General features: G+C 36.6%; 2 protein-coding genes across 2 annotated transcripts; one reads left to right on the top strand and one right to left on the bottom strand.

Annotated features, from left to right (window-relative positions):
- Positions 1–486: 486 nt before the first annotated feature.
- Positions 487–7,456, top strand: LOC129953970 (dephospho-CoA kinase). The gene is made up of 3 exons (XM_056067539.1): positions 487–695; positions 766–1,057; positions 7,031–7,456. The coding sequence occupies exons 1-3, from the start codon at positions 584–586 to the stop codon at positions 7,332–7,334; spliced, it is 708 nt and encodes a 235-aa protein (XP_055923514.1). The 5' UTR covers positions 487–583; the 3' UTR covers positions 7,335–7,456.
- On the bottom strand, positions 7,431–25,101 carry LOC129953969 (protein RRP5 homolog). The gene is made up of 5 exons (XM_056067538.1): positions 24,911–25,101; positions 23,542–24,847; positions 15,672–18,137; positions 7,745–7,913; positions 7,431–7,680 (listed from the first exon to the last, which is right to left on the bottom strand). Exons 1-5 carry the CDS (start codon positions 24,989–24,991, stop codon positions 7,524–7,526), a joined length of 4,179 nt encoding a protein of 1,392 aa, XP_055923513.1. The 5' UTR covers positions 24,992–25,101; the 3' UTR covers positions 7,431–7,523.
- Positions 25,102–27,096: the final 1,995 nt, after the last annotated feature.

The raw sequence follows: 27,096 nt of genomic DNA, 5'->3' as shown, positions 1-27,096 counted from the left end.
ACGCATGTTGATTGAGGCCCAGGTCCGCCCGGACTGTAGCGCCACCTTAAGTAAGTAAGTAAGTAAAAATTCAGATTTTATTTTTCTAAGATTAGTTTCTTACTTTAACAACAAAGTTTAGCACATAATGAAATCATTTTAACTCAATACCTTCATTTATTCCCGTAATATTGAAATCCGAACATCAAATTTTACCAATTTTGTAATCAAGTGCAATCTTGCTTTTTAGCTGATTACTTTTTGGTATCTATTATTTACAAAAATAGGTCATGAGTGGCATATTTTCCCCAGTACATTTTTTTAAAACAGCATTGTAAAATAACGATGTAAAGAATGCGTCGGAAGTTTCTTTTAACGAAGGAAGTCTCTGCTATATTTTCTATTAGGCGCTAGGTGTCACTGTGATGAAATCGAAATATTTACTAATTAACATAATTTTAACGTCACGTTACGTTTGACGTTTAATCAGCTGTCAACGAAGTAAAAAAACTGTATTTCAGTGTAAATAAAATTTATCTCAAATTGAATTGAGATTCTTTTAAATAATTTCAAATTAAAAATTTATCTAAAAAAACAATAAACAATGTTCTTAGTAGCAATAACGGGTGGAATAGCAACTGGTAAAAGTACAGTAACTGAAGTCTTTCGAAAAAATGGAATTCCAATAATTGATGCTGATAAAATTGCAAGACAAAGTAAGGTTGAATAAATAAAATAAAATTATCGAATTATTGTTTATTTTTCTCTCTCATTTGATTTGGTCAGTTGTTGAACCAGGAAAACCAGCTTGGTATAAAATCAAAGAAGTTTTTGGCGATGAAGTCTTCCTGCCAACGCGCGAGATTGATCGTGAGGCTTTGGGAAAAGCCATATTCAGTAGCAATGAGAAGAGAGGACTTTTGAATGAAATCACTCACCCACGCATTCATAGGACAATTACCATGGAAGTGTTCAAGCATCTTATGTCTGGTGCACAATATGTTGTTCTCGATTTGCCATTACTTTTTGAGACTAATATTCTGATGGATTTTATCCACAAAATAATAACTGTGACATGGTGAGTATGAGTTGTTTTCTGTACTTTGGTACTTGTGGCGAGGTTGAGGTAATTTAAGTTTAATCATTGGCATCCGGTCTCCGCTATTTCTAACTAGAGTTAAATTAGATTACTAAGCCATGTATAAAGGTTCTAATTTAACTAATTAGCAATAGAGTGTTGAAGTTTAAAAATTTATAAAAAGCTTACTGTTTTATAATTGCAAATATTTAAAATGGTTATGATATAAGAGTTTTCAACAGAAAATAGGTATTCAAGAGAATATAAATCTAGGTAAACGACAAATAAATAGTTAATGCATAATTTTTGAAGTCACTCAGAGAGAAGTAGTTAATGAGTTTGCTCTGGAATATTTTAACATTTCCAAGCCTTCTTATATCACTTGGCAAAGAGTTCCATAATCGAATGGCGTTGACAAAGAATTGCCGCTCAGATGTTAGACATGTTATCGTGGGATGTTAAGCTTCTTTGATCTATTTGAAGTAGGAAATTGTAATCTGTAATAAAGGTTATGTGGTTGATGCGTCTGTTTAATACTGAAGAGAAGAAAAGTGTTCGATATTGTAGAAAATACTTAAACTGCATGTTGAATAGAAAAGAAGCAAACACGGAGATATGGTCATATCTTTTAAGACCGTAGATGTATCTTACTGTGTTGTTGAAGGCGACCGTAAGCTTTCGTCTACTCTCAGCATCACAGTTACAATAGATTTCACAACCATATGTAAGGAGTGGAATAATCAAAGTCTTAGCTAACATTTTTCGAGTTTCAATGGGAGTTAAGTATTGGGAATCTTGAAGAACCCTAAGAGCACCGTAAACTTTACCAACAGTTGAATTTATGTGGTTTTCCCAAGTTAAAGATCTGTTGAAAATGACACCAAGATTTTTAGCTGTTTCCACATAGTCAATAACTATATCATTGAGCATTAAGCGAGGGAAATAAGAAAGATCAAGAGACTTTTTAGAGATAACTAAGCATTTAGTTTTCGACGGATTTAAAAACAGGCCATTTTTTTGGGACCAAATATGGATACTTAAAAGGTCCTGATTTATGTTATGAACGCAATTTTCAATAAGACCGAGAGGATTACTCAAGTAAAGTTGCACGTCATCAGCATACATATTTTCAATATCGATGGCAACTCATTTATATAAAGCGAGAAGAGAATCGGGCCCAATATCGATCCTTGAGGAACACCTTTCAAGACCGGCAAACAAGAAGACAACCTTTTGGAGAGACTTACAGCCTGTTTTCTATCACTTAGATAAGAATGAAGCAAATTAGCAGCAGAAGATGAAAAATTAAATTGATGAATAAGCTTACGTATGTGAATCGAGAGTTCGATAGTGTCAAAAGTTTTTGAAAAATCCAAAAGAACCAACAAACTTACATTATCGACATCAACAGCTAGTCTAATGTCTTCAGACACATTCAATAGCGCTGTCAAACAGTTATGTTTTGGACGAAAACCGGACTGAAAAGGTGTCAGTAAATCGACTCTACTTAGGTATGTATTTATTTGTCTTTGCATAAATCCTTGCCATTAGATGATTTTGGTAGGGGGACTATCTTTGCTTGCTTCCAAATCGTTGGAAAAATACTGGTTGTTAGTACTGTATTAAACAAATGTGTAATATAAGTCAAAAGAAGTGTTAGTAAAGCTCCAATAAAAACAGGGTGTATACCATCAATTCCAACTGTATTGGATTTAACTAGCATAAAGCTTTCAACCACTTCAGTACAATCAATCCTAGAGAACTCAAAAGCAGATTGGGAGGCTAAAGAATTACCTTCGTTAAATACTTCATACAGATCCAGTGAAGATGTAGAGGGCAACGTTAAAAATTGTTTATTCAACTCATTGATGTCAATGTCATGACACTTAGAACTTTTTTGCTTACCAATACCGATATTAAGTAGATTGTTCCAGAGTTTTCGACCATTAATGGATAAATTAAGACGATTTTTAAAAACTTTTGATTTTTCAGTGCGTATCTTACAATCGACTTGGTTTCGAAATAACCGATATGATCTGTGAAGATCTTCTAACCTATCAGCCTTATCACAGGCCCCGTCGTAATAGATTCGTAGTACGAACCCCGAATAATTGTATCATTGGTCCCGTCGTACTAAAAAAAATTTGCTACGAAATTCGGAGTTCGTGAAAATTGGTATCACTAGCCCCGAATGAATAGGAAGTTTGGCAGTTTTTTCTACGAACAACTATTTTGATCGGAGTTTTTAAAACGAACAAAAAATTAAGCTTGCGAAGATAAATTAAATAAAAATAAAATATATGAAAAGAATCATGTAAGTTTTACTATTGTTTTAATGTGAAAGTGTTTACCTATGTATGTTTTTTTAAATTTTTTTTTGTAGGGCAAATAAAGTTATCACAAATAAAATTTAATTCGAAAGGCTTTATGAAATGCTTCAAGAAAAACTTGAAATTGCCCAAGAATTTTTCAAAAATCCCTAAGGACGAAGTGAATTCGTTTTGGGAAGCAGTAAAAATAGAGTTAAATAGCTTAGGCCCACCTTCTAAGGACACCTCTAGCTGGAAAAAAGTAAATTGAATAAATTAGTCCAAACTTTTTTATAATTTAATTTAATTCTTAAGTGTGGTTAGATTGGAAGGCATAAATCAAGAGGAACATGGTTAAGAACAAAAAAGAATGCAAAGCTGCAGGTGGCAAATAGAATGCATTTTTTAGCAGCCTCGAAGAAGGTGTCATAAGAATGAATGAACTTTGACCAGCGGAATAAAAGATCCACAAACTTATATATACGAAAATTCTTCCGAGCCTTTAGAATCAAATGAACCTTGTGAAAAGTACCAACTTGCCGATGTTTCGATGATGATCAGACGTAGTTGATGTGGGAAATGTTCCACGGCGTATTCCAACCACTTCGCGTCAATCATATGATTCATCCAGTCTTCGTGTATTTTCTTCATTTATTGCAAAGATTGCAACGACAATACTATCAACTTTTAAGATAGGTAGAAATGGCGATCTCAAGGCAACCTAGCCTCAGATCCAATTAGCGCTGTAGTGCGCCGTTTTGATACCAAAATCAACTTTTAAATACAAAAACAAATAAAAATAAGAACAAATCAAAAGATGAAAAACGAACTTTTATTTAATTTTCTTATTTTGACGCATATTAGCTGATTTTAAAACTCCGAAATTAGTATTTCTGTGTGGCAATGCTTTCTTGAATTCGTTCGGGGCTTATGATGTAAATGTATTCGTATTCGTAGCGTAACACAATTTTCGGGGACTCGCTACGAGGGACTCTGTGATAGGGGTGTATATCTTTTGCAACGAAGGTATGCTTGATTTCTACGGTACATGAGAGAGTAAATTTCTGGAGTAAACCATGGTTGAGACCGATGTGTTAAAAAATGTTGTTTAAGGGTAACATACGTGTTAAATAGATACTCAATGCTAGTTTGAAAAAATTCTACTTGATCGTTGGGAGAAGGCATAGAGTAAAGTCTATCCCAATCAATCATCGAAACATTTCGCTCAAGAGCAGAATAATTTACATTTTTAAAATCTTGATACTCGAAAATTGTTGGGGATCGAATTATATTGAAATTAAAAGTGAGAAAAATCAGATCATGTTTTGAGAAGGCAGGAGCAACAAGTTGGTCATAGAACAGAACATCATTCATGTTACTAACAAAAATAACATCAAGTAGTGAACTTGAACTACTAGTAAAATGAGTTGGCTCATGTTCATTTACCGGTGATAAATTAAACGATCTCATTGTGTCAACTAACGTGCTTTCTACTAACAGATTACTATTAATATCCCCATATAAAACAATTTTAGTTGGCATCACAGCAATTTCCTCCATAAGAGATACGAGAGGTGAAAGATCAACGAATCTATTGGGTCTGTAAACTGTACCAATCAATAGCATATCATGTCTACAAAAATATACTCTATTGGACTACCAGGGCTAGATGCACAATTAATCCTAAAAGTAATGCCATCACGAACATAAATTGCAACTCCACCTCCTCTATCACCTCGATCAGCCCTAAAAAGTCTATAATCATTTAAATGAAACATGGTGCTGGGAAAGTTAATGGGATACCAAGTTTCAGAAACACATATAGCATCAACTCCAGAACCTTTATGTCTCTCCTAGTAGTGCCCTCCATTATTTTTTATGACTTTCTTAGAAAAGAGAGGTATCACGCTACTTTCTTCGGTATTCCTTCTATTTTTTTATACTTTCGTTGATAAAATTTAAGGTTGTTTCTTGATGTACACACTGCTTCTCTAAAACTGACAGCTCTTAGTTTCATGTTGCTGTTCCTGACGTTTTTCACTGACACTATCATCTGTATTTAAAACGATTGCTTCTAAATACTGCAATGCCTGACTTTATGTTGATGCACAGCCGGATGAAGTTAGCAAAGGGTTTGAAGGTCAATTGAGATGAAATGCATAGCACCGATTCGATTGCACTTGGGTTCAACCACTTTTTATAACTTAGTATATCTCCAATTCACTTGAATTGAAACGAGTGTTTCTTCTTAAAAAACACATTAATTAAAAATATGTGTCAAAGAATAAGCGATTTTGCCAATAATCTCCACGTCTTATCAGAGGATCCTTGCCTTTTAGCTATTGAGTTATATTTCCTTAACAAAAAAATCCTATCCAACGGTTCATTTGTCTGCATCGGCTCTAGGATTTCTGGAAATTGGTTTTGATTTGTTAGCAGAAAACATTCTTGGCTTGTTTCTAACCTCTGATCCATATAAGTATATTATATTGTTAGTGTTCTATCTCCGCAGCATATATGACCATTGTGTTTCAAATGCCTTTGTGTCAAAACACTTCAGTTAAAGAAAAAGCTCCTAAGAGAACAGTTTAGCAAAACAAGAGTGCCAACTGGGACGGTGTCAATAATTATTTCAGGATCTTTTACTGCCCACTATGCTTCTTCGATAGTGACTTTGACGCCAGCGATGATATGATCAAAAGTTTCACTATCCTTGGAATAAGAACTTTTATCCCGAACAAAGGACCTAACATTCCACGTGCATATCTATAGTTCGTATATATAGTTCGTTGTCCTTTATTCGTTTGCGTTGGTTGTCAACAGTAAATCCGTCCGTATCCGAGGCTTGTTGGTGCTTCGCAACTATGAAAGCTTTTACGTGGCCAGGAAGTCACCCCGACGCACAACACCCAACCTGGAGGGCCAGATCCTAAGTATAACTCCAAAGATGGAGAGCCGGATAAAACCGCTCCTTATAGCCCTGGGCTCCGAATAAGTCGAAGAAGCCCTATAAGGGGTTCACTAAGTAGTTCAACCTTACTGGAACTGTAGACGCCACCGTTGATTCCATCTCGGGAATTCGTCCGCTGCCGTCTGGATAAAGAGAGGTGCCTTAGTGGAAACACCTCTCCCCACCTCTCTCGTTTGCTGCCCCCAACAACTTTCCACTGGGGTTGGAACCCAATTTCAAGTTGAGATACTAGGCACCCGAAGTTCACCACGGGGGAGTGAGAATAGGAGTTGATAGACAGAGGTTGGTTTTGAGAAAAACCTGTGGACGCTTGTGTCCTCTTGAATGCACATGTCTACCATTTGAACATCCTTGGCAGCAACAGAAATGTTTTAAAAAAAAAAGAGAAATGATGTCCAAATTCTGCATTCTACATAATTCACTTTATAGACCAACTGCAACCTTAACGTGTAATACCTACAAAATTTAACTAATCATTCATCATGAATACAATTTTACTATTCTCTCGTTGTACAATTTTTCTTGTATGCACTTTTGATTATAAATGTCACTTGGTTTTTAGGGTCCTATACAAAATTTATTTTATTTTAAGTATTCACTTTAATATTATACTCTTTCCTCTCTACATTACTCATAATACTCTTTCTAAACAATTATTCCTATTTTTTTAAACAAATTATATCTTTAACACAGCGAGAGTGATCAGCAACTGGAACGTTTAAGGAAGCGAAATAATTTTAATGAGGAAGATGCCCGTAAACGTATCGCCTCTCAGATGCCACTAGATAAAAAATGCGAAAAATCGCATTTTGTCATTGATAATTCTGGAAGCATTGAACAAACCCAAAAGGAAGCCCAACAAATAGTGCAGCTTTTAAATGGCAGTCGACATCACTGGCGTATTCGGGCATATATTCTTGGAGCATTCCTGGCTGTTGTATGTTTTATATTATGGCTAAATCAACTATTCCATTTTTTACCATTTGATTTATTTTAAATCTATAACTAACCAATTATAATAACTTACATTACGAATTACTTTGTTTTATAATTCATCATCAAAGCAAAAACCAAATAAATTACCAATGGGGCGTGTCTTTACACAATGTGCACATTTAATATAGCTTTTATTTAAGTTAAAGTTTTCTTTTTTATGTAACAACAATATGTATAAATATATAGTTATTTATGAATTGTTCTTTACATATTCTGCTGCTTGAGCTTTCACTTTTTCAACATTTTCCGGTGTTCCGTGTTGTTGTTCGAATTCTAAGAACTTTTTGAATATTGTACGCATTTTTTTCAGCGGTATTTTTTGTATAACAGCTCTCTCAAGTGTTCGCCTGTTAATAAAGGAAATAAGATAAAATTTATAGAAATGCCCAGATAATGTTCCATTAGACTTACCTTGCAGATTCAATTTGTTCATCCTTAATTAACATATCTATAAGCTGTGACCATACATCAACACGTTTTGGATACGATGTAACAACTTGGTCTAATAGGGTATGAGCCGTTTCGGGATTTTTCGAATATTTGTGTGTAAGGTTTGCAAATGCGACAATTGTATTAACATCTGAAAAAAAAGAAAAAGAAGGTCTTAACTTTTTAGTATAAAAAAACATGGATGGAATAATATAGCAAAAATGTAGCTGTTAACAACTTTCCACATTCGTTTGGCAAATTTTGGCAGGTAGTGGCTGATTTTAACTTAACTAAACAAGATATAATTTCATTATTTTTTTATAATGTACATCCACTCAAGGGGTTATTAATACCCCTAATATGTTTACGTTTAAACACAGTTTTTTTTTATGTTGAACTCTTTAACCAATTTAAATCTCTTTCTAATTATTTATATGCTTGTTATGTTACTGATATGGGCACCTCTTTGAAAGAGAATCCTAAAAAATTTTGGAATTTTGTAAACTCAAAGAAAAAATCAGATGGCTTTCCAGTTATCTTCAATTACAAGAACCTTTCGTTAGATAAAACTTTTGATATCTGTAACGCTTTCGCGACGAATTTCCGTGAGTCATTTGTTAATAGCCCTCAAGAAGTTGATAAAGTATATTTTCATAATAATCACACTTTTTCGCAAACTAGCTGTAGCCACATACCTGTACTACAGAGTACGGTCCTTGATCTTTTATCTACGTTGAATGATGACTGCTCAGCCGGTCCTGATGGTATTCCCCCGATAGTACTAAAAAAGTGTAGTAATGTTTTAGTTGAACCCCTTACGTTTTTATTCAAACTTTCCCTAAAAACAGGCAAATTTCCCAGTATATGGAAGAAGTCATTTCTTACACCAATTTTCAAGAAAGGTAACAAGTCGGATATAAGCAACTACAGGCCCATTGCAAAGCTTTCTTGCATTCCTAAAGTATTTGAACAAGTTGTTTGTGAAAGCGTAGCATATTTTAGTAAAAATATCATTTGCGAACAGCAACATGGTTTTGTGAAAAAAGATCAACCGTTACTAATCTCCTCACATTCTCAAACATATGTTCAAACGCTTTAGAACAAGGTTATGAAGTTGACTGTGTATACACTGACTTTTCTAAAGCTTTTGACCAACTAAGCCACGAAATTATTTTATTTAAACTTAAGGCTCTTGGTTTTCCACCATTTTTCTTAGCTTGGATTAAGTCATACCTTGAAAACAGATCCTACGAGGTAAAATTTAGAAATTGTCATTCTGAACCTTTCGTTGCTCAATCTGGTGTTCCCCAGGGAAGCCATCTTGGCCCTTTTCTGTTCATCCTGTCTATTAACGACGTATCGTCATGTCTACGCTCAAGTGAACTTCTTATTTTTGCTGACGATATGAAGATTTTCAAAATAATAAAGTCAAACCATGATCGTATTCTTTTACAAGCCGACATTGATAGTTTCACATTTTGGTGTGGGAAAAATAGCCTCTTACTCAACCCTTTAAAATGCCAGACTATAACTTTCACTAAAAAACTAATCAGTAACGTATTTGACTACTGTATATCACAGCAAAAACTCTGTCGTGTCTCCACATTTAAAGATTTAGGTGTACATTTCTGTTCCAACTTAGAGTTTACACATCACATCAATGTTATTGTTAATAAGGCAAGTTCTATGCTTGGTTTTATAAAACGCTGGGCAAAGGAGTTCAATGATCCCTATGTTACCCTTTCTTTGTATAATTGCCATGTTCGTCCTCATCTTGAATATGCTTCGCAGGTATGGACTCCCTATTACGAAATTCATAGAAAACGTATTGAATCAATTCAACATAATTTCATTCGCTTTGCTCTAAAAGGTCTTCCTTGGGAAGATCCCTATGATCTGCCTCCCTATGAACATCGTATTCTACTTCTTCAAATGCAATCTCTCCATCAAAGGCGTGTTAATAATGACTTAGTATTTTTTCATCAACTCATTAATGGTGAAATTGATGCACCTTATTTGCTATCTTGTGTACATTTGAATTACCGGGGTGGAACTCATCACCTGCGCACGTTTGATTTTATACATATTGACTTCCATAGAACTAACTATGGCAAGAATGAAGCTTTAAGTCGAATGAGCATTTTATATAACTTAAACTGTTCATCGATAGATTTAAATTTAAATAAGGTGGGATTAAAATCATTGTTTAGAACCAGTGCTCCACTATCCTAATTTTTGTTCTGTAATAGTTAAATGCTAATTTTGTTTTGTATTTTGTGCGTGTGTTAGGCTATATTTGTATTATTTTTTACTAACAACTAACACATGCACTTATGATGAGCATCTGATCGTAGTTTGACGCTTGCTATAAGCTTACTACTTTCTGAAATTCTGAAGTGTAAAAAAAGTGTTTGGAAAATAGGTAAGGATTTAAGAAGAGATATCGGTGCACATTAGATTTGACATTTTGAATATTAAAATGCGAGGGAAAAACAGAGTTCGGTAAAGCTAAAGCATTCCACATTCTCGATGAGTGGTAAAAAAAAGAATCTCTATACTTAACAGTACGTCCGAAATTGAGCTCAAGGGTAAACCGATTAGCATTTCTGGAAGTGCGAGAGGGAAGGGGGATGCAACTGGCTAATTCGACAAAACATTTTAAACATATCCTTTAAACAACGAAAGGTATGAAACATTGCAGCGGTGTTCGAAAGATGTAAATGTTTCAGTAATAGTTCTATCGCCTATCATTTTCAAAGTCAATCCACTTTTACAAAGATGGATGGATAATCGGTCTCATAACCGTGCACTGTCTAATAGGAAAGCACGCCACAACACTAGGTGAATTGTCAAATGACTTTTGCAAAAGCTGTAGGGATGAGGAAGAGGAGGAAACAGTTCTTTACCTCCTCTGTAAATCCCATGCTCTTGCTGAAAAATGTAAGAATTACCTAGAACAATTCTTCTATAATGTTTAAGCGATCTCGATCATATTAACATAATCAGTATTTCACAAGTTTTGGACGAATCAAGGCTTTGTATTAATTAAAACCAGATCAGAAGGGGTGAAACATTTCTTGCACCTTCGAAGAAATTCTAAACAACTTGCAGCGTTTTTGGTGATATCGGATATTATGTGATAATTATATAATTGACTTATTTATCAAGTAATACTATTATTTTAGTGCATTCATGTAAAATTTCATATAAATGTGATTATTATTTACCGTTAAATCTCTATTTAAACAGTATCATAATGGCATCTGAGACGATGATGATGAAAATTGAGCATCGCGCTGTAATTAAATTTCTCACTAAGCAAGGAAAAAGTCAAAAAACTATTCATGAAGAAATGGTGGCAGTTTACCAGGGTTCCGCACCTTCATTATCAACTGTGCAAAAGTGGTCAAGTGAGTTCAAGAGAGGCAGAGAGAGCATTGAAGACGACCCCCGCTCCGGCGCCCGGCTAGTGCTTGTACGGGAGCATCAAAGAATACGAAAAACTTGTTCTCGAGGATGCCCGAATAAAGGTGAAAATGATGGCTTAGATCACCACGCTTTCGACTGGTACCATTCACACCATCCTTCATGACCATCTTAACCTTTCAAAGGTCAGTGCAAGGTGGGTGCCACGAATGCTCACAGCGCCTCAGAAAAAAGTGAGAATCGCATACTGTAGAGAGCTTTTGGAGATGTGTAGTGAGAACGCGGACGGTGTTATGCATCGGATTGTTACTGGGGACGAAACATGGGTTCACCACTATGACCCTGAAAGCAAAGAAGAGTCCATGCAGTGGCATAAAAAAGGAACAGACCCCCCCGAAGAAGTTCAAAGTCACTACGTCTGCCGGGAAGCTCATGGCCACAGTTTTTTGGGACTCAAAGGGAATCTTACTCATTGAGTACAAAAAAAAAGGTGAAACCATCAACGCTAAATCCTACGCTTCCACTTTGCATAATTTGCGGGAGAAAATTAAAAAGAAAAGACGGGGTAAACTCGCAGCGGGTGTGTTGCTTCTTCATGACAACGCTCCTGTTTACACGGCGCGAGTTTCCAAGGCTGCTGTGCGAGATTGTGGTTTTGAAGAAATTCAACATCCACCCTATAGTCCAGACCTTGCCCCTAGTGATTACTTCCTGTTTCCGGATTTGAAAAAATGTCTTCGTTGAAAAAGATTTTCGGATGATGAAGAACTCAAGTCGGCAATAAATGGGTATTTTTCAGGGAAAGAGGAAACTTATTTTTTTGAGGGTTTAAAAAAGCTAATCTCAAGATGTAACAAATGCATTGATGTTAGGGGAGATTATATTGAAAAATAAAAACAATTTAAATTGAATTCGCATTTTCCTTCATATCGATACCGAGAATATATTGAACGCCCCTCGTAGGTAGTGTCATTGTAAACGAGCGTTTTGACCGAGGACGACGTGGTGTTTCGTCCGTTTTCTACAAGTGACCAGAAATTTGTACTACTTTGCGAAATTGTAGTATTTTTTGACTTAATTTTTGGTGATGCAAAAATGTGGTTTGTTGAATATGACCGTTGCAGGTCTTTCTAGCTTGTTTGAACTTATTCCGATTTTCTACACTGGTTTAATGCAGAATGCATGCAAGCTAGGAAACGAACGTTAACTTCGTAAGAGTAGTCGACAGTATCAGAGCCCAATATATTGAGGTAAATACACTTTATAAAGCACTATATTGCAATAAGAAGAAAATCTATTGTGAAGAAAAAGCAAGAAACCTCGCAAATTGCACAAATTCAGCAAACTTTTGGAATGTAGTGCGTAACATTAATGGAACGAGACTCACCATAAGCAAAAACTTAAATGCATCTTCATTGTGCTCTTAGTTCAAAACGCTGTTAAATCCACAAAGCTGGATAAATAAATAAATTGGGTGGCGCAACAGTCCGTTGTGAACCAGGGCCTAGTGACTTAAAACTCTTAACTATTCCTGTGTGCGAGTACTGTTGTCAGGAATGGAAGGGACCTACAATTTTAGGCCGAATCCGAAAGGCTAGTTTTGAGAAAGCACTTTTTCATGACAAGAATTACTCTTGAAGGATTTGTCAATTCCTCGCAAGAGGCAGTACCCGCTAAAATTAATATTTTTAAATTAAGGTGGCACAGGCAGGGATTGAACCCAAGACCCCTTGCATGACAGTCCAACGCACTAACCATCATGCCATGGGTACTACAAAGCTGTACAAACTCCATTCAATTTGCTTCTCCCTGCTTTGAAGACGATATACTGAATGCACAAATGACAGCGACAGAAACGAATGCGGTGATCAAAGATCTGCAAAACGGCACCAGGGTGTGATCGCATTCCGGAGGAATTACATCCTTGAGAAGGGTAATATGCCTCGAGATTTCAAGAAAGCTTTGATATTCGCAATCTATAAAAAGGGCTCCAAATCCGATCCAAACAACTATAGGGGAATATGCTTTTTAAACGTATCGTACACAATTTGTACGACTATTTTACAACGGCGCCTTACATCTTGGGTCAACCACAACAATATGCTCAAAGTGTACCAAGCGGGATTTAGAGCGAGATATAAATAAACTATAGCACGAAATTTAAAGTTCTTGAATCTGTTGCAGAATCAATCAAGCTTTACGCAGCGCAAGTATAGGGAAGTCAGCAATGCCATCGAACACACCAAACTATGCGTTGAACCTGAAAACTGGATTATCACCGTTATACATAAAACTCTAAAATTACAGTCTGATTACATTATAAAGGATCATGATAATAACAGTGAGCAGAAAAGTTGGATGGTATGATGAGTGGCTGGATCGTGCACGTTTGTGTAATTTCGATCTAAGCCTAGACCAAAAGCCTCTTAATAACTGGAAACAAAGACTCTACGAGATCATTTCCAACACAGATATAAACTGCAAGAATGAGTATGAAAGTGAAGCAATAGGATCCCTTTACAGATCGGTGTACAGTACACTCAACTATAACCTTCAACATGCAAACTACTTCAGCGACGAACTAGCCGTAGAATCCATTTCATTGATGCTAAGGGCGAGGGTAGAACTTCTTCCGCTTAATTAAAGGCCACACCGAGATGAGCTTCCAATATTGTGCAATATATGTAACAAACTACAAAGAAAAGATATATTTCATTTTATGGGTAGATGTCCGACTCTTCTTGAAACAATACGACATTTCTTTGGTAAAGATACGCTTTTAACGGAACAAATTCGGAATATATTGAAACAATTGTCAGAAAAGCTATTACTTTTTTGTAAAACAGCTCTAAGTTATAGAGATAGAATACTAAATGGTAGCTTTTAATATTTCAAGTAAATCATTAGTGATTCATTTTATTTTTCTTTAAAAATATTTTTTATTTAAATTTAAAAATTTCATAAACAGTTTACCAATCGGCAGACGGCAAAGCCCCCCCATAAAGATTTTGTAAATGTAAATTATTATATTATTATGTTGTTAATAAATAAAATCATTTTAATCTAATCTAAATCTATTCCGATTTTCCTAATTGTGGTTGGCTTTATAAAAACGGAAACTAATAACCTCTTTACAGTTCGGTCAAACCATGAGTTCTATTTGGGTTTGATAGATTTTACCTTATTCGGGAAACAATTTCTCATTCTACAAAGAATTAAATTTGTTACCATATCTGCGCTGGAATCCACATCACTATCGAGGAAGCATAGTGACCATTTAAAGTTCCTGAAGAATTCATTGAGTCTGTCCGAGTTGGCTTTCTCATATTGCCAAACGGTTCTCATAGGAATTTTTTCTTTAACTGGGTTTTTTAGACATGAGAATTTTGCAGATACGACACAATGGTCTGAGCGCCTAGAGGCGGTAATACACTGATTTTGTATTTATTAGGGTCAAAGGTAAGAAGCAATTCTAGGATGTTGGCGGATTGACCTGCAACGTCAAGGATTTGAGTTGGCTCATCGACAAGCCGAGTTAATTGATTTACCTCAGCAAAGATCTCAACATACCTTCCTTTCGGTGTTGACTGGCCAGAATAACGAAGCCAAGAAGAATTGTGTACATTGATCTCGCCCGGAATGACGATTTCAGTGTGAGGACAATTCTTTGAATGGAGTCAAACAAAGCATCAAATTCGTTAAAAGTTGAATTTATGCCCAGATTTGCACTTCGATATAAAAAACATGCGAGGAAGATGTGCTCATTTGATTGATTTTTAACCACATAAAGTTAAAGTTTGTGTTAGAACACATATTGTGGCTGAAGTTGGTATGCAACATCATTTCTTATATACACGTCTAATCCATCACGACGAAAAAATAATGGCACTAAATTATACCTATTTAGATTGAATTCCGAATGATCAGAATCTTTAACTATTTGAGTTTCACTTAATGCCAAAACAGCTTGCCTGTTTGATACAGTGTAGACATATGTGGCATAGTAGTTCTTTCTTAAACCACGAATGTTGCTAAAATTCATCCCAACATTTTAATGTACAAAAACTAGTAAAACAAATTCAGACAATTCCCTAAAACATATGTTCTATCTAGAATCCAATTTGAATTTTTCAATAACAGACTTCCACTAGTGTTATGCCGTAGTGAAAATCTGCATACTGATCCGCCCCTGGTTAACTAGATATTTGAGATTCACTCAATGCCAAAACAGCTGGCCTTTTTCACACAGTGCGGATAGCAGTTTTTCTTGACCACGAATGTTGTTAAGATCCATAGAAATATGAAAACTTTCAAACATCAATCCAACACCACAAATATTGGAAATGTAAACAAATAAATATTCACTCTGAACTTAAATAGATTCAAGATTCAAAGATTCTTAACTTAAATATTTGAATACATATTAATAGTAATTTTAATTACTAATAATAAATAATAATAATCCTCAAAAATTCAAACTTACGTTCTCTTTCTGGGAGTACAGCCAAAGCTTTATGCATCATCTGCTGCGCCCGGTCATGAATGCCAACCTTGTACAAAGCTATCGCACAACACTTCCACATTTCCATGTTCAATTTGAATTTCTTTGTAACTGTACCAACCAATTCTATCAATTCTTGTGTCTTATTAGCTTCTGCTAGGATCTCCAAAACACGCATGTAAATTTTCATTTGATCATTACTCATCAATGATTCTTTAAGGACATCGTTGAAGTTCTCCTTTGTACCATAACGTAGTTCCAAATTCAACAATGCAACCCAAATATTCACCAGCTCTTCGCTTTCACGGAAAGATATAGCTTTCAAAGCACGCCTTGCCACTGCCCTGGCTTTGTCTATTTCCATTGCTTGCAAATGGAATACCATGTAGTTTATCCAATTTTTACTGTCGTTTGGTCCGGACAATACTAGACGATCGAATTGGTCTGTGGTCTCGGGCAGGATATCGGGATTCGCATATTTCTCTTCAATTTCACGCAAGCGAGCTTCTTCTTCACGTGCAGCCTTGAATTTTTCAGCGGCAGTTTGTTTCTTCTTCTTTTTTGTCTCGCTCTCACCACAAGGCTCATCATCATTATCACTGCTACTGTCGTCAGATTTGGTGGTAGCTGAACTATTTAGATCCGTGGACCAGAAATTTGTTGCGCCAGGAAGTGTTTCTTTACCAGAAGATTTCTTTATCTTTGGGATAATTGTTTGAGACTCCTTTTTCTTCTCTTGTTGCAATGGAGTTCGTGACTGCTCCAATGTCCGCTTCCGTTTCAAAGGAGGAGGTTCAATTGAAGTATCAACTATGCTTGGAACTCGATCTTCATAAAACAAAGGGGTCTTGGTAACTGTTCCTGTTTCTGTTGGTACATCGTCATTTGTTTTTTTATCCACTCTCTTCATTTTCTTTATTGGTGGCATTTCTTCCAACTTCTTTTCTATTTTCCTCTTGTATTTTGACATGTCATTCCATAACTTGTGAGTTTCTTCCAACACAGCTATGGGAAGTTTCTCATGAATGAAATTAAGTTTGCAAAAATCGCCTTCTTTAACCGCGTTCGTACTGCCAGCTTCGAAATCATTGTAATGCAGCCGTGTCGGAACATACGCCAATGGATTCTCTCCCTTCTTAAGCGAACACACTAATGCATTGTCCAACTTTAACATCACCTTAGCGTTGATTCCAGTTTTATAAACAAGATTCTCTGGAATGTTTCTATTCTTTGTTATGCGTTTCACATCGTTTGGATTGCTGCTTAGATAAACAACATTATTCAAATAGTCCACCCAAAGTACAATACATTCCACTAAAGCCCCTTCCTTTGCTGGCTTTTGCTTGCCTTGCAACGATTTCTTTATCAAACCCACCACTTTGTTTTTGTCCACCTCCATCAACCAATCCCCTGTGTCTGCATTCGTTCCTTGAAATGTTGCTAAGACCTTCTCTCCAATTGTCAATTTAGCTATCGGATTGCTTCCCTTCTTCAATGCCTTTTTGATTTCATGGATTTCGATCAAATACTTTGCGAAGTATTCCCCGGTCTGTGCTAAATTCCCATCCCAAACATCAGATAGCTTTGCCGAGACTCCAAGCGTCTTTGTTGCTGTTTCTTTGCTCAGTATTTTAACATAAATAACTTGTTCTGGAACCATAATAACACTTCCCTGCTTGACTGCTTTGATCAGTGACATTTTCGTATGAACTTTTACGGTCTTGGAGAAGCCTTTGATTGGAACTACGATTTCTATGATATCGTTGTCAACGTTCTTGATAAATGCTCGCAATATGTCTCCAACGGCTACTTGCTTCCACTCAATTGTTCCCTCTTGGAAATATTGCAAATCTCTTATGCTAAAAACGTTCTTCGATATACAACAAGCTGTGATTTCCTGTCCAATGTTATACGTTCTTAGTTTGACGGCAGTTAAATCGGGAAATTCTGAGACCAAACGATCCGGTACGAGTGCTTTTAAACTCAGGCTGTCTTCTTGTTTACTTTCAACTTGAATCTCTAATCCAGAATCCATCACATGGCTTACGGTTGCCCTGCAAAATTCTCCAAGTTCAAATTTATCCTCAGGCAGACTCAAAACAATGTTATCTTCTGAACGTGATGTAATACGGAAATGCATTGTTTGACCCTCAAATAGTGTAGCACTGCCATTGAGTTTCGAAAAATAAATAACTCCCTTAATATTGTTGAAGAATTTTACAACGGCAAAGTTTGTCTCGCATTTTACAACTGTACCCAAATAAACGCTATTAACGTTGGCATTTTCGATAGAGTTTAGAATTTTACAATCTTTTGTCAAATATTCGCTTAAATTTGTAAGATAGGCAAAATTACGATCGGAGTTGATAGCTAATACACGACATTTAATCTTAGACTTCTCAGATAGTCCAGTGCTTGTCGGCGAAAGATATATACGTTCAATAGCTCCTGCAAAAAAGAAGAACAGGTATTAAATTAGAAATATATAATTGAAATTGACACATAAAAAAGTTAAATCAAACAAAAGATGGTAATGTGGGGGACTGCCTAGAGGTTAATGATAGTCTATACAAGTTCAATTATATTCAAAAGACTTAAGTACGTTAATGGGACACAGAGCAATCGACGGAAAAAACCCTTTACCATTTGCTCCATAAGAGCACTAAAACTGAGCTGTTCCGTGTCCTTGAAGAAAGATTGTTGTATAGGGAAGAGGTACAGCATGGCGTTGTCGAAAAGAAGAGAGGGTTTGAAAGGAGAAGTCGGTGCACATTGGTTTTGAATTCCCGAATATTGCGATGACTGAGAAAATAGAGTGTGGTGAGGCATTCCACATTCGGCTAAAGAAGATTCTCTGTAAGACGGAAGTTGTGCTTGAGGGTATACTGATAAGCATTCCTAGAAGCGCAATCATTACGTTTGAACTGATGAAAAAGCTTACGCAGTAGGTTTGCCAGCGTTGAAGAACACCTTTTCAGAACAATAGCGGGGATACCATCCGGGCCGGCGGATATATGTGTGCTTAGATCTCTTGGGACTCTTGCCACAATACGAGTGCAAAAAAAGATTGATCACTTACGCGCTCGAGTACATGTGGATTCAAAAGACTCACTGGCGATAAGATTAGCTTTTTCTAAAGAGCTAACAAATCGAGAGTCATTGACAACGAGCGAAAGAACCGAGGAAGAGGAAGAATTCGTCAGGTATTTTACGAATGGCCAAAATTTGTACTACCTTTGGGACATTGTAGTATTTTTTGCCGTAATTTGTAGGAAGAGAAGACATATTTGGTGGGATAATCGGGAGATACAGCCTGCACGACACCACCTCTGACAACGGATTCAGGCTGGTCGATTTCGCTGCGGGGCGAGACGTTCTGGTAGCTAGTACGCAGTTCACGCATCTTAATATCCACAAGGGGACATGGAAATCTCGTGATCAATCAACCGTCAACCAGATTCACCACATTGCAATCGACGCACGACACTTCTCCAGTATCCAGGATATCCGAACATTCCGAGAGGCCAACATTGACTCGGACCACTACCTCGTTGTAGCCAAGGTACGGCTACGGATATCCCGATCCAAGCCAAAACAAGGAAGTACTATGAGAAGATTCGACGTTAGACGGCTACAATCGCAAGAGACTGTCATGTCCTTTTCCGATCGAGTCTCTTATAAACTCTTAAGGAGTCCTATGCTTCCTGCATTAAGCATTGAAAACCAGTGGCAACATTGCCTTGCAGCCATCAGAGATGCCGCCTCTGAAGTGCTAGGTTTCACACGGCCACCACAGCGAAACCCCTGGTTTGACGACGAATACTGGCAAGCGCACGCAGCGAAACAAGAGGCATACAAAACGGCGCTGCACAAAAGGACTAGAGCTGCTCGCGAGCTCTACGAGCAGAAGAGGAGAGAGGAACACCAGCTTCTTAAATGAAAAAAAAGAAAGCATGAAAAGCGCGCGATCGAGGAGATAGAGGGATGTCACAACAGGAATGAGGTTCGTAAATTTTACCAAAAGGTAAAAAAAAACCTCCCAAGGGTACCAGCCCGAAGCCTGTAAAGACGATCAGGGGAACATCGTAGTAGAACCGCAGTCGATGCTGAGAATATGGAAAGATCACTTCTCCAAATTATATAACTGCGATGACCACTCAACCTCGGCGACGCAGATCAACAATTCCGCCTACCCGACCTTGACGAAGTGAAGGTCGGGCCAACTACAGAGGCATCAGTCTCCTTAACATTGCGTATAAGATCCTCTCTGCCGTATTATGTGAACGTCTGAAGCCATTCGTCAACAACCTGATAGGTCTTTATCAGTGTGGCTTCAGACCAGGAAAGTCCACTATCGACCAAATATTCACACTACGGCAGATCTTAAAAAAACCCAGGAGCTTCAAATCGATACCCACCATCTCTTTATCGATTTTAAAGCCGCGTATGACAGCATCTATAGGGAAGAGCTCTACCGTGCAATGTCTAGTTTTGGCATCCCTGTCAAACTTATCCGTTTGTGCAGAATGACGATGGAGAATGCACGCTGCGCTATCAAGGTCGGAAAAGATCTCACCGATGCAAAAAAGGTTTTAGACAAGGCGATGCACTGTCATGCGACTTTTTCAACATCGTTCTGGAAAAAATCTTCCAAAGGTCCATCCAATTACTCGGATACGCAGATGATATTGACATAATTGGAAGATCAAAGCGTAATGTCAGTGGAGCGTTTTTGAGCATTGCGACGGAAGCGAAGAAGATGGGTTTAGTGGTCAATGAGGCAAGACCAAGTATATGCTGTCATCAAAAAAGGACACTGAACGACGACGTCTTGGACAAAACGTCACCATGGACAGCTATAACTTTGAGGTAGTTAAGGACTTTGTCTACCTAGGCACCGCTATTAATGCAGACAACGACACCAGCGCTGAAATCAAACGAAGAATAACTCTCGCAAATCGCTGCTTCTTTGGACTTAGAAGGCAATTGTGAAGTAAAGTCCTCTCTCGAGCATGTAAAATCACCATCTATAAGACACTCATCATCCCGGTTCTCATCTATGGCGCTGAGGCCTGGACCCTGTCAAAGAAAGATGAGAGCGTCTTAGGATGCTTCGAGAGAAAAATTCTTCGGGTGATTTTTGGTCCCGTACGCATAGATGGAGAATGGAGGAGAAGATATAACGACGTACTGTACGGGCTGTACAGCGACACTGACCTAGTTAGCAGAATTAAAGTCCAACGGCTTAGATGACTAGGTCATGTAGAGCGGATGGACATCAACGCTCCAGCCCGAAGGTCTTCGAATCCAATCACGAGGGACGGCGCAGTAGAGGAAGACCGCGACTCAGGTGGCGCACCCAGGTGGGAGAGGACCCCAACCAACTTGGCGTGCGAAACTGGAGACAGCTAGCTAGGGACCGAGCTGGCTGGAGACGCTTGGTGGTTGAGGCCGAGGTCCGCCCCGGACTGTAGCGCCACCTTAAGTAAGTAAGTAAGTAATTTGTAGACATGCGAAAAAATTGCATGCGTTTAGCTTTGTCATCTTAATAGATTTAACTCTATTCTGGACAAATTTTCTTATTTCACAAAGAATGAAGTTTGTAATCATATCTGCGCTGGAATCCAAGTCACTTTGACTAAGTCAGCAAAAATCTTGACATACTATTGTCTGACCAGAATAACGCATCCACGAAAAATTCTGTACACTGAAATCGCCAGCAACAGCGACCTCACTGTGCGGAAAATAGGATACAGATCTTTGGATAGAGTCGGACAGCGCATCGAATTTTTTGGAAGTCGAGTCCTGGCTTGAGCTGATATATACAACAGGTATGAATGATGCGCCTTGGAACCATGAATTTAAACGAAATATAATTAACATTTGCATTATTACACTGGCGACAGTGTGGTAGAAGCTGATAGGCAACACCATTTCGTACGTAAGCCAATTATGTTGACATCAATAACCCGATTAGCTTTAAATAATGATAGGTTACGTTAGATTAAAGTGTCTGTCCGTAATAGAGTAAGACATTCTAAAGCCAGTTTAATGGCTAATTGTGATACCACATGAATCTTGAGACTTTCTTCTAACCTCATTGGGACTTAAACGAAACGTAAAAGACTGATTATGTTAATATGATGGAGATCGTTCCTCCTCTTTCACATCAGTACTGCTTATGAAAACGTCATTTAAGTGTCGTTCTTTCCTTGCATTAGCAATAGTTTACATGTAGCGATTGGTATTTCAGCACTAGCTAAATGTAGTAAAATGTGTAACATTTCTGTCGAGTTCATTTGGCGTACAAATTCCTGGAATATCTCTATGCCCCGGCGCCAAGCAATGGTGAATATTAAACTGTTGTTCCATCTCCATTAGAGATTATCGACATTTACAGAGTTTGTAGATTTGAAAGCGTCCTGAATATCTGAGAAAATACGGATATCAGATTTTGATAACGTTTCCTTTAAGCCAGGACAAGACTTCATTTATCGCCAAAACTACCACTTGTATAACGCTACAACGATTGGCAAGGCGAAATGAGAGACTTGATTTTAGTCGTTCAGAGAAAAAACCTACACCAACCCATTCATTTGTTTTTCATCCATCTGTGTATAAGTGGGCTATTTTGCTTCCAGAAATGTCCTATCCTCTCAGAAAGATCTGGAAGTTTCTGTGGAATTGCAGTGGGGGTGGTGGTGCAGTTTGTGTTCTTTAGAATTTATTCTAAATACTTAAAAATTACGTAGTGGCCAAAATTGTTGTTAACCCAATACGATGAAGTTTCAAGGCGAATAGCAGAGCTTGCAGCTATTTGTTTGCTAAGAATATATAGAGGTGTGAGATAGAGTATTGTATCCATTGCCGCAAATGGGGTCGTGCGAAGCAATCCGCTTATACATAGGCAAGCTGAACGTTGGACTTTATTTAGGTTTTCTCGATTTAAATCTTTATCTTAATCAATCCACCATACTGCTGTCTGATTACCGATGTGTATAACCAATGCGTAGTTCGGGGTTGTAAGCCCCATTTATTACCAATAGATTTGTTTAAGAAAAGAGAGCTACAGTAGCTTTTTGACTCTTTCTTGTATAATACGTTTCAATTTAGTTTTTTGTCTACAATAAGACCCAGATACTTAGCCTCGTCTGAGAACTTTAATTAATTAAATACCTGTAATGTAGAAAAGGGTTGACATATGAAATTTTGTATATCCTCGAAAATAGGAATAATTCGGTTTTGTGTGGGTTGACACCCAATCCACACCGATCAGCCAGAAGTATAAGTTTGTCTAAGGCATTTTGTAAGATTTGTTTTAGGGTGTTGAGATACCTTCTTGAGACCGCTATTGCAACGTCATTCCAATAGACAATCTCTGTGAAGCCCTCCACACCCATACCAGAGATTCTTCACTTGAAAATGTTCAGGAGTTATCTGCATTTTCAGACAGCTTGGCATCCCTGGATCATTTGAAAAAAAATCGTAGCCAGAAAGATCGCCAGTAAGATCGCTTAGATTTTCAAACCGTCTTATAACTTTGTAGGGGTGCTTTATAAGAATCGCAGTGAGAAGCAAGTCTTAGGGCTTTGGTTCGGTTAAAGAGTCAAGCTTGTGAGTGCAATTGGACAAGCAATTTCTTAGGATCTTTCGCAGAGCAAATGGAGTGAAATCCATCAGTTTCTCAGAGAGATGAAAGTACTTTATCCAATCTACTTTTTCAACTGTCCAAGGTACTACACACCTAATATTACTAATAAAAGGAGATGTGGGTAGAGATGGTCTTTTTTTAATTCTTAGATGACAGACCAAGCCTTAATTTTTCATTTTAACAATTAACTCAAAAACTTACCATTTACTTTTCCAATTTGTAACGTATAACCTCCCATCTTTATTTCCTTCCCAACAACAGTGGCCGTCACTATGTCACCCGGCGACATGTCACCGGCGGTGAATACTTTTTCATTGACTGCATTTGGATCATCAGTACAAATAAAGAATCCACCAACAAAATCATAATCCAACACCCGTACGCTATGCTTTGATTTCTTAGTGTACTTATTAAGCATTTGATCCATGTCGAAATTGCCAGTGTGATTGGCTTTGATCGATTTCATGGATATCAAGCCCTTATACTTGTTATTCAACACAACCACTATTCCACCGCTTCCAATGTGATGAACAGCAGCATTCTTCACGATCTCTCCCTTCTGGAAAACTGTCGACGATTCCTGAGATTCGAACAAATTCAAAGACAAATAGACAAACTTTGTCAACGGAGCAACATAGAGTATGCGAGCATTGTGAGTTGAATTCAATTTGAAATCTTCTATTGAACCGAGCGCTTCTTTTAGATTGTGTTCGTTGATGTATCCTGTGAATGCGCCATTCATCAGAGTCCCCTGCAGTCCATCTTTAAGGTGCTTTGTGACTGTAAAATTAACAATAGCAGTTGGCAGGAGGTAATCCAAATTAGGTTCAATCTGATCTTTGATCTTTAGATGACTCTCGCTAATTTCTTTGCAACGAATTGTGGTTGCCGAAGAGTGTTGTTTTAGTTCTTCGACTTTCAAAAAGATTGACTCTCCAACAGCATGTCCTGGCTTTGATTTTTCAATAGGCAGAAAGCACCGTAAGTTCTTGATTCCAGTTTCTATTATATAACCGTGTTCTTGAACTTCCTCGACAGCACCACTAAAAACGAAACCTTTTTTAATGTTAGAGTGGACCAGATCAGAGTGAACATCACTTGGTTTTAAGGAAAAGCAGACTTCAGTATAGCCGTTGACTTGTTCTTTGACTTCCATTACCTTGCCATACACTAGTTGGCCAACGTTATACATCTCAGTGAGCGGCTTATAATTCTCCACATTATCGGGATTGTTAACGAACTCACTTACGTTCTTTGTGTAGGAATCTGATATGGATAAGGCTTGAACTTTAACTACTATCCTTCCAGGCAATGAGATCTTAATACAAATTTCGTCTACAGACTTAACAATTCCTAACATTATCATGCCATCTTGCAGGGTTTGGTAGTTGACGACTCCTGCAGATGCAATTTCGATGCGATCTTCTTCTTCCGGGAGCACATCCTGTGATTTTTTCGTGCTCTGCTTGGGTTCTGATTTCTTCTTAAGTTGTGTTGCTCCGAAAATCTATACATTTTTAGAATTAGAATGGTTATTGAATCCGATATAATATGTAAATAATGGTCTTACAATATTTTCCTTTTTATCAGTGGAAACTGGAGTAGCATTTTGCACTCCACCTCGTGGAAAACTTTTCTCCAAAATAACCATTCCGCAACAATATTATTAGTTGCTTTTTGGAAAAACTATTTTAAATTTAATAATAAAAATTCACACGTGCTCAATGCGACTTGCAGGATAGAAAATCAGAAATGTCACTTGTTCAAAATTCAAATCTAAACACGCAAAAAGTAAAACGTCAAAAGGTGCCCTTAGCACTGCCAGGTATAGTGAATTTTGTTTATTGTGACAAGTTGAAAATTGATCTGTTCGTTCAAAATATTAGTACAAGTGAACGGTATTATTTTAATATGGCCCAATAACGATGGCCTTACATATATCTTCATTAGATTTCTAAAAAAAGACGCTAAATAATATTTTTGAGATAGAGAGAAAATACCAAAATGCAGAAGATATTAATTTCTGCACTATGGGGAAATTTCCAGAATAAAGATGTCAAAGTTTAAGTGAAGACAATCATGTTCATCTTTTTTATAGCATCTTCGTCTGCATTATAGCTAACTTTTTTTTATCATCCGAAGCTATTTTACGATTTTCTTACTATTTTTTAATTTATTTCACTAGGCATTTTTTAAGTCTTGTAGAAATACAAAAAGTTAAAGTACTTTATAGGAAGCAAAAAAGAAGTTGCCGCTGGTGTATTTTCTCTCACTTTTGCGGTTTTGGAATATCGTCGCTTAGTTCAAAAATAAATGTATGGCACACTACAAAATATATACAAATTGTATTTGAAAGAAGAAAAATAAAACGATTTTACTTATAAATTTTAACATCCTTTGTAGATTAAAGTATGCTCCTAAATACTTTCTGAAAGTTGTTGAATGACAGTAATGGGAAGCTCGAAATGTGATCTTTAAAGGCAGCTTTACGGCTTTCTTCTGTTGGCTTCCTTCCAAGCTTTGAGTTCCGATATGTTCAATGTATTTATAAAATAATTTGTACATACTTGTATGATTCGATCTTATTTGGAAATGAAAATGTAAACTGGCTTTCTTTTTAGGATGATAATCATTATTGTTTGCTTTTCGTCTCCGTTTTACTTTGAATTTTTGGATTTTCTTTTCTTCGGTGGAAAAACTGCAGATATTCTTATATATCTTTTGTCCCTGTCTATCAGTAATATTACGAGTACAACCATAAAAATATGTTTTCTAAGCAGGCTTCACTCATCGTTCTACCAGGCCTTAAGACACCAGTATTTGTTTCAAACAAAAATGGCTTGTCCTCAAAAATGTGTCCTTGCATTTTGTTTCCACAATGAAGGGTTGCGTTTTCTTATCCTGGTGGTTTTTTGGTGTCAAATTATAAGCTGTTAAAATATAAACTATTGCTTCATCGAATTTATAAAATAAAAAAAAGAAAAATCTTACAAGAGCTGCTGTAATTCGATGGTAGATAATTGGCTTGATTTATTATTATATGAAGAACATAACTATTTCATTCTCAATAACGAACACATAGATGTTTAGTAAACTTTCTCTAATTTTTTTTGTTTACTTGGGTTCTTTCTTTTTATGTTTGTTGATAAAATAAAATATATATATATAAATTCGAAGTACGCACAATACTATAGATGCAAAAATACAGAAAATGAGAAAGTATGTCACAAAAATTTGATCTTTTTTCCTAGGAAAAGATTTTTTTAAATTTTATTTAAATATTATGGAACATAATTTCTCTTTAAAATATAGTTTGGTAGAATCTCTTCTCACTTCAATTCACGAGAGATTCAAAAGTTTTAAATTAAATTAATAAATATGAAACGTTTATTATGGTTTTGAATTAGCCATTAGTTCAACGAAAGTGCCACTTTTATGTCCAATTTCATAAACAAACACTAAAAACACTTTTATCCAAAAGCTTTTTAAATTTAATTTTTTAGTTTCACCAAGCGTAAAATGGAAAATTTCAGGGATATTTTTGTTCAAATAGAGTGAGAAAATATGAGAAAGCATTATATGTTAAAATAAATGACAAGAATCTCAAAATAAAACAGAGTAAACTTCTTTAAAATCAAAAACAACCCTTTGAGTAATCGTGTTTTTTAACGGCGAATAACTCTATGATGAAGATGACCAATCTAATATTTTAATTAAAATCATAAAAATGATATTATAAATAGTAATGTGTAAATC

This window comes from Eupeodes corollae, chromosome 1 (assembly GCF_945859685.1).
Source record: "Eupeodes corollae chromosome 1, idEupCoro1.1, whole genome shotgun sequence".
Lineage (NCBI taxonomy): Eukaryota > Metazoa > Arthropoda > Insecta > Diptera > Syrphidae > Eupeodes > Eupeodes corollae.
Note: the sequence above shows the minus strand (reverse complement) of the source record. Positions and strands in the feature narration are given on the sequence as shown.

Bases quoted from the DNA above. Each gene is read 5' to 3' on its own strand.
- LOC129953970 (XM_056067539.1), top strand. From the start codon at position 584: ATGTTCTTAGTAGCAATAACGGGTGGAATAGCAACTGGTAAAAGTACA. The intron at 696-765 runs GTAAGGTTGAAT...TGATTTGGTCAG, and splicing joins TGATAAAATTGCAAGACAAA to TTGTTGAACCAGGAAAACCA. The intron at 1,058-7,030 runs GTGAGTATGAGT...TCTTTAACACAG, and splicing joins AAAATAATAACTGTGACATG to CGAGAGTGATCAGCAACTGG.
- LOC129953969 (XM_056067538.1), bottom strand. From the start codon at position 24,991: ATGGTTATTTTGGAGAAAAGTTTTCCACGAGGTGGAGTGCAAAATGCT. The intron at 24,848-24,910 runs GTAAGACCATTA...AAAAATGTATAG, and splicing joins CTGATAAAAAGGAAAATATT to ATTTTCGGAGCAACACAACT. The intron at 18,138-23,541 runs GTAAGTTTTTGA...TCTTTTTTGCAG, and splicing joins ACAAATTGGAAAAGTAAATG to GAGCTATTGAACGTATATAT.